The sequence below is a fragment of the Desarmillaria tabescens genome, assembly GCF_030435595.1.
Source record: "Desarmillaria tabescens strain CCBAS 213 chromosome Unknown EV420scaffold_93, whole genome shotgun sequence".
Taxonomy (NCBI): domain Eukaryota; kingdom Fungi; phylum Basidiomycota; class Agaricomycetes; order Agaricales; family Physalacriaceae; genus Desarmillaria; species Desarmillaria tabescens.
The window spans coordinates 133,075-141,097 of record NW_026848392.1 but is presented as its reverse complement, the minus strand read 5'-3'; the positions used below and the strand labels follow the sequence as shown (position 1 = coordinate 141,097).

The 8,023-nt window shown below is 44.2% G+C and overlaps 3 protein-coding genes across 3 annotated transcripts; 2 read left to right on the top strand and 1 right to left on the bottom strand.

Annotated features, from left to right (window-relative positions):
* Positions 1–1,564: 1,564 nt before the first annotated feature.
* EV420DRAFT_1651275 (uncharacterized protein) lies at positions 1,565–2,610 on the top strand (the record flags this gene model as incomplete). Its single annotated transcript, XM_060478532.1, has 3 exons — positions 1,565–1,614; positions 1,684–2,312; positions 2,369–2,610. 3 exons carry the CDS (start codon positions 1,565–1,567, stop codon positions 2,608–2,610), a joined length of 921 nt encoding a protein of 306 aa, XP_060323052.1.
* A 561-nt stretch (positions 2,611–3,171) lies between these two features.
* Positions 3,172–3,922, bottom strand: EV420DRAFT_1279893 (uncharacterized protein; the record flags this gene model as incomplete). Its single annotated transcript, XM_060468172.1, has 2 exons — positions 3,172–3,416; positions 3,475–3,922. Coding segments are annotated over 2 exons (693 nt in total), but the record flags the coding sequence as incomplete, so codon positions are not given.
* Positions 3,923–5,158: 1,236 nt separating this feature from the next.
* On the top strand, positions 5,159–7,944 carry EV420DRAFT_1651273 (uncharacterized protein; the record flags this gene model as incomplete). Its single annotated transcript, XM_060478531.1, has 11 exons — positions 5,159–5,208; positions 5,266–5,325; positions 5,376–5,432; positions 5,484–5,573; positions 5,629–5,784; positions 5,835–6,163; positions 6,211–6,234; positions 6,403–6,713; positions 7,455–7,514; positions 7,567–7,650; positions 7,702–7,944. 11 exons carry the CDS (start codon positions 5,159–5,161, stop codon positions 7,942–7,944), a joined length of 1,464 nt encoding a protein of 487 aa, XP_060323050.1.
* Between the last annotated feature and the right edge of the window lie 79 nt (positions 7,945–8,023).

Sequence of the window (8,023 nt, the reverse complement as noted above, 5' to 3'; positions counted from 1 at the left end):
TCTGTGGTACATGTGGCAGGCCACATTGCTTCAGTCGTTCTTGAACCTCAGTCACGAATTTATATATTAGATGAAGTCTGCGACCTGATCTTGATATCATGTGATAGATCATCACTAAGCATATGCCGTTTGTCTACCCTGTTCTTGTTGGTTCCTCGGCATTCCCAGCTATCCCGCTCATGCTCGGAGAAGCTAAATCACGGTGGCTTATATCGCACACAATTCTCAGTGTCCTTAACATAATATTATATTCGTTTCGCACACATACAGCATCTCCACTCTGATATGCATTCCACTCCCATAAATCTTTTTTCTCCTGAGATACTGCTGAAAATATTTCAGCACGTCCTTTCGTCCATTGATGATGGGAAACGTCTCTCGCTAGTACAGAAACAGTGGTTGCCCTTTGCTCATGGTTATATGTTCGAAGCACTGAAAGTCCAAGAGGGGGAATGTGACCTACCTGCGTGTTGGTCTCTCCTTGAAAAAAACCAGTCCATTGAGCATTATGCGAAGCATATCACCTTCACCGGCGACATATTCGTCCTCGACAATCACGTCACCTCATCCATGATCCTTCATCATCTCCCATATCTCACGACCATTGTCTGTAACACATTTGAACTCGACTGGACAGTATTAACCACCAGTCCTGTCTCCATGCTCCACCTCCTTCAGCTGCGCTGCTGCCATTTGCCGGATACCATATGGTCCGATGTATCCACAGCATTTCCATCCTTATCTTACCTCCAAATAATTGACTTCGTTGCAACTGTTGGGGCATCAGATATATGCGACATTGACACAACCACTGTCCTTCGATCCTCCCACCAGATGCACTGGCTGGTTATCAAGTCGGCAACACAGGCCACTATGGACTCGTTCCTTCATTTTTGTTCTACATCTTCATTCTTCGCCACGGTCACAGATATTTCGCTGCGAATAAGGAGTGACATTTCAGATGTATTCCATCACGCTTTACCAGACGTGGCTCCAAACATGAAAACATTTTCTATTGTAAGACTTGGTACGTGAGCTCAAAACCGTTCATGGCCAATGTTCATTGCTTCATTAGATCATCTCGGACCTGTTCCCTGTGTTTTCAACATCCACAAGCTATGCGTTCTATCATCGCTATCTGTGGAAAGTTGCACTTGTCTCCACCAAGATCTGTTGCTCTTGGTCAGATCCCTGAAGGATATCAGCACGCTATCATACCTCCATGTCTTGTATGGGGTCGAGGAGAACAGCAGCTTGCTAGATTTTAGATTGCATGCAGCAGCATGGGAATTGATGGTGATAGCATTGTTGGGTAACACCACCTTATCTCATATAAGCATCATTCTTTACGATAAAGATCCGGTTTTACTATACGACTTACAGATCACACTGGATGCGCTTCGTTCCACCTTGAACGGTACTTCCATGATACCAGATACCGAGGTCTCCCTTACCCATCATAGTCACTTCCCCTATTTACCCCTTATGAATTGGTAATTAAGAACACAGTATTCTTATAAACCGAGCGTTGTGCTTTCTTACACTCTACCAATGTACACCCATCATGATACGAATTGACTTCGAAGGTCTAGATCTTACCAGGCTCAATCATCGGTGTGTAGAGCACTATGCACCACTCCCTCCTGGACCAGTCATCAGCTGACACCTCGCCACACTTCTAAGAATATTTGTTGGCATCAATGTCACCTCGACTGATGCTAACGCGCTGCTGTCGGGTCCAGATGATGGGACATCGCAAGCTTCCCACCTCAACATACTGGGTCCCACATGGGTGTTTACCGACAATGCATCCCTGGCCGCCATATTGGCCCAGTTGCCCTTTTTACAATCCGTGCTCATAGACAGAAGCACCATAGATTTGGCAAGGACCATTACCATGTCATCCATGAGGTGCCTCATACTCTGGAATTGCCACCTCACATCTTCCGCATTGCACTATCTATTGACCGGGATGCCGACGCTATCATTGTGTTGCATCGGTGGTCTGTCTATCTCCATGAGATACTTGCATTGCACTGACACCCGTCCACTATCCCTTCCCGTTACCCTCTCTATGTTGCACCTAAACCTCACTTGTTTACTCTGCTGTGACTCTGTCTCCGATGAAGACTTGGAGGGTCCACTCGCTGCGAAGCTACACAGCTATTTCTCAGACTGGATCCTTTGGTGTACAACACCCATCCTACTATCCACTCTGCAGCTCAGTTTGTCTGTGCAGGATGTCCGTCTTGCCCGACACATCATCGGACTAGCAAGCACAACACTACAACATTTAACTCTCAAGTACCTAGGTGATTGGTTTCGCTTGCCTGACTCTCATGATTGGCTCACAGTATCCACTTTACAGACAATGAGAGCGGAGATGCATATCTTGATCTCAGTGCCATGTTTCATCTAGAAACATTTACCGCTGAAGTGCCATACAGGCACCTGGAGAGCTGTGTCAGAAGCTTGATATCCCTGTCATCATCTAAAGCAACTGTCATGGAACTCAGTATCCCAGTTACGGACATGCTCCATTCGTACGAGGCGCTGTGTGCGCTGGATGAACATTTCTATTATCACGGCATGATTCTCTTTCAAAGCTGAACATAGCCTTGCCTGTACTCGATGAAGATTACATCGAGCACGCGGATACCCTTCACTCGCGCATGGAGAGTCAACTCCCCCACCTATCCGCAGGAGTGAAAGTCAGCTTTCGTTGGGGAAGCGACTGGGTAATAGATAGGATGTTTGAAAACTGCCCTCGTACATCACTGCCCTGTGCCCCATCAAACATAAGGCTGATTCAACATGAAGTGTTTAATTGTATGGGCTAATTAGACTGTCTGTTTATGATAGTGAGCAACAAATTCCTTCATATTGATATCATTCCTATAGCAAATGTTATATTCAGTGTAAGCTATGAATATTAGAGTACTGCACCTACCAATTACCCATGTGTGGCATAACTTTTTCCAGCATACCATCTGACAAACAATAAGATTTGAACATCATCTTCCCTTTCATGATGGCAAAATTTATAACGACACCCTTCCGTCGCGGCTCCATATACTTAAGTGTCCATGTGTCCATGTCAACCTCAGCATCATCATCTTCTAAGAACGGTCGTCCCAATGCTTCTACAGATCTCTCTTTTCCCAACACCCATCACAGCGTGTACTGATCGCCGACAAAACGGTCAACATCAGGGAAATCCAATGTACTGTCATGTATTACATCGCTGTCAACGATGAAATGTGGAATGGGCACCCATCCTCTCTGTCTATATTTGACCTGGGCTTCTAGTTCACGCTCGTCAGTGGTAAAGCGTGAAGCGGATGCATGATAGTCCAGTGTCGCCCTCGGATATAAAGAGTATGCACGTGCATGTGTGATAAAGTTCATTGTGCAAGCTACGACATTCAAACTAAATCAATGCAAAAGTTTTTAATGAGTTTATTATAAACACACTGGAATGAAGCCCCAAGATCACTTCGATTTCCTCTCGAACACACATTACGAGTCTCACGACTCTGTCCAATGATGTTGATCGGTATGTTTCTATGCTTTCAATAGATTTAACTGATTTTCCCAATGTCGGAAACCTGAGATTGATAGGCGCATCATCGTGTGCCACCTCCAACAAGGTGCATACAACCATCCTATTATCCAATGCATACCCCATTGAAATCAAGAACCCTCTCATATGGACTGCATTTGCTCGATTAACAAGTAAATCCAAGTCACTGTTGATGTAAGCATCCCGAGTGAAATAGGACAGAGCAATGGATCCAATGATCATGGTACCAGACTTGCACTGCGCCACAACAAACTGAGGAACATCGTTCTCTGAAAAGAAAGGGCATAGCAGTTTTGAGACCGAGTATGTCCTCCTCATAAAATCTCCCACTGCATTGTAATTCCTCGTGTTAGTGTGAGCAACTCACAGTAGGTTTCCTGTTGTCATATCCCAGAAGATGAAGTCGTTCGTCAATCTTGGTCTGCTCACTAAATTCAGCCTACAGCAATAACACATATATGAAGACATACAAGCCAAACCCATTTTCGCCAGTCAGCTCTATCTTTCTGAACGGTGGCATAATGATAACGATGGTGATGCTGGTATATCGAGCGTCTGAAAACCCCATTTCAGACATTGAGAATATGTAAGTATATACATCATGGTCACTCCTGATTATTCTACTTTCCATGTCATTTTTGTGTCTCCATCAGCAGGACATACGTATTCAAACCTAATGACGTTACGGCTCTTTGACCCCTAGGTACATGTGATACAACAGAACATCGTGCCTTCGATGGTTTCGGTATGCAGGGCTATTGTGACCACGGATTAATAATACGAATAGTGAAGTAGACGGATATTTTATCGGCATACTTTAGACCCTTGTCCATCAGTTAGAATTCCCCCTTGACTTTACAAGGCAAAACTATAGCTTCTCGACCAACATTCATATTTTCTAACAAGCTACATAGACCCTTTCTCCTCACTACTGAAATTATGAGCAAGGGTCATACCTGTACAGCATACAGATTTTCTTGCATCCGGCTACAGGAACAGCGAGGAGTAACTGATCTGCCACATCAGGTATGTGATGTAATCTGCGCTCGGCTTCAAATACATGTACATCTGTTTTAGCTTCATGGACCCTTTTAAAATTGAAATCATACATATTGAGACAGAGGACCCTTTATGGCGTACCCAGTCTACTCACATGTAGAATCTCTTCTGACTCCGGTCATCCATAGCGGAACTTCCATCGCATAAATGACATTTTCTTGGATGGATTGAAGAATATGTCCGAGCAGGCTCCTCGGACTACAGTCTGCGATGACAAGATACCAGGTAAACCCATACAGTGAATCGACCCCACATATTTGTGTATGAACAACGTCATAGAGCTATATTTTCTGGTTATAACTGACCAGTGCTTGAGTGCTATTTACTACTGTTCGTTGCTTCAACGCTACCTGATCTCCTCTGCCACAACTGTACTTGCTATGATATCTCCCACCAAGCATAACACTTCCATTAACCCCCTTCCCATGACGAAACCATCTGGCAAGAAAAGAGTAAGATTGACCGTGCCAAAGTAGGCTCTTCTTTTCTGTTCATAATTCATTTCCTTTGATCATCATGGACAGTGCCCTGATCGAACAACGTTCCAATAGTGCTAGTGATGGCATGTCAGTACCTTCATGTGTCTCATGGAATCAAAACAACTGACCTTTTTAATTGTTTAGTACGGTCAACAGTAACTCTTCACCACTTGATGATATTGAAATGGGCATAAACAGCCCTCTGTAAGCTCATACCTGTTGTTCTTATACTGACACCGACTCTGTCTTGATAGGGCAACATCATCGCCTACCCCTGGCGAAGATGAGATGATGCAATACAACACGAACAGGTTCGCGTCCTTTACCATGATTTTTTTCACATTTTGCCTGATACTTCCAAGCATTCCCCTGGTTATGCTGAGTGGGTCTCAAGATACAATGATTATGGCCAACCCGTCCAGTTCTGATCACCATGAAGTCACCACTAAAGAGTGCATGTTATTACTTTTGGTAACATCAGCTTATATTCATGTACACCATTGCAAGCTTGTGCGTGGGGTACAATCCTTGGCTCGGTATCATAGATGCCATCCCCAAATTGCGACATATCAAGACTATTGACACCAACATGGAGTACGGAGAGGACTGGATCCAAATATACGACTGGGTTGATGGTTTTCAAAACAATCTCCCTTTCTTGTTGTGCGTATTTGCTATGATCTGTCGTCGCGTTACTGAGAAGAGATCATAAGGCACCTGATGATGCTGGCTTTCATCCCTTCCATGCCTCGTCTGACCAACTTGACTCTGGGAAAACCATCTGACTTCAAATATGCCAACAAGAGGATCACAGGCACATATACTTACCCTCAAAGTTTTTTTATGATAGGTTCGGTAACATTCTCTAGTCTGTTCAAAGGCGAATTCAATCATGCAATCGTGATTAAACCTTTGAAAAACTTCTGGCCTCGTCAAGCATCTGTTCTGGCTGAAATAATGGAAGTAGACTTTGATCGCAACCTCTTCAGTTTTAAGACAGTTCGAGACGGACTTGTATTCATGACATATCCCAAGCCAAAAGGTATGTCAACCTAACACCTAGAACAGCTTGAGCTAATACCATCACAGATCCATCAGCACCCCCTACACCTAGTAAGGCATGCCTTAACAGCAAAACATTCGGTCCACGTTAGTCTCACTTCCATTGTGTGTCAGCTGACTTACTAAAACACTCCTTAGCCGTCTGACACTGGAATGAAGATGGTAAATATACTACCTACATCATGCCACACACATACACTGATATATTCTGTTCAACAGTACCCTTGTTCAATGTGACGAGGGAGTTCGATCCCACGAAATTTCACAAATGCCCTCCAATCAAATCCGAGCTGGAGGAAGGAACCATTGCGTTGCTGATATTCACCACTATGAAGTACGGTGACGACGTGGGTTCTTTCAACATTCAAATTGTGGCCAAGATACACGATCCACCTGCCGTTACAAGTGGCACTATTCCGGCCAAACCGCTGCCTAAATATCTCACCAACCTTGGAGATATTGGTGTACTCGGCGAGGACTTTCCTGAGCTGACTTCCGAAGACAAAGAGGATCCTCATGACACCACCAGGGTGTATCTTTATGAGCTAACGAAATACAAATATGCATAGCATGTCACTTGTATCTTCCTAAACAATACATAGTATACTGTAATAAATGAACAGCAACTCTCAGTGGCGTTCAGAGGAACTTCACCCTGAAGGGGTATGTCCATCGGCGGAGAAGCTGAGTATGAGGTGACAGATACATATCACCTATATGTGCTGTCACGCTGTCCTTGCCAGCTTCTTCATAATCTAATGAATACATTCTGTCTGCAGCTCGCCAGTACATGGCAGAATCATTTTCCCATTCATATCACTTGAGCCGATAGTCTGACAAAATGTCCGAGACATCGTGAACATTTTCCATCGCAAATTGTAGGAATAATTGTATAGACAAAGACAGTCCTAATGCGCCACACAATGCATGAAGCTGTTGTCAACCTGGAGATAATTTCTGTTCTACATCAATACATTCCTGAGTACCGGGTCGAGACATATATTATCTGTGCTAGAAGCACTACTGCTGAACTAACTGCTAGCCCCCATCACCACATGGAAACTCATGATCTCAGACAGTACGCATATGCCGATACCCTCACATCGTATGCAACACCAGACCTCTTGCACGTAACATCGTCCAACCATTTGGGCTTGTCTACCAATCCTCACAAACCTTATCCCCCCTGTCCCGCTGATGCGTTACCTTACAGAAGGCTAGACATATGAGCAAGCTCGATTTATTTCTCGCCTGACCTTACCCTTCCGCAGATCTTCCTGGAGTCACTGCAACCTGACAACACCTTTAACAACATGGCCGTTAACTTCTCGGTAAGTGTATCTTATTCAAGAGAATCATGCTCACCATCCAACGTTCATCCAGAACATGCATACAAACCGAAATTCTCTACCACCTCCTTCACCTCCCTCAATTGCTCTAGCGTTAGGTGACGCTGAACACAAGAAAGTGCGCTTTATAATCCTTCTGATACCAAGGTCAAATACTGACACCGAGTAGGATATAAGCCAACTTACAAACACACCGAAAGAAATTGTCTGGTCACTGGGACGACCCAAACATTCCAACCAGGCAATTACCTCGACTTTCCGAGTCGCCAATACATCCACATCTCTTGCTGAAGTCCTGTGGCTTTTGGATCACAATGATCTGGAGCCGACTGACATCCGCAAAGCGATTTTCATGCTACAAGCAATCCTCAATAAGATGATAGAAAAGCAAGATGACAAAAAGGCAGATTAATTAGAAAATACATATTCACATATCCCACTATATAGTCTGCATACTGGATGGAACATCCACGACAAAGAGGACATGATGG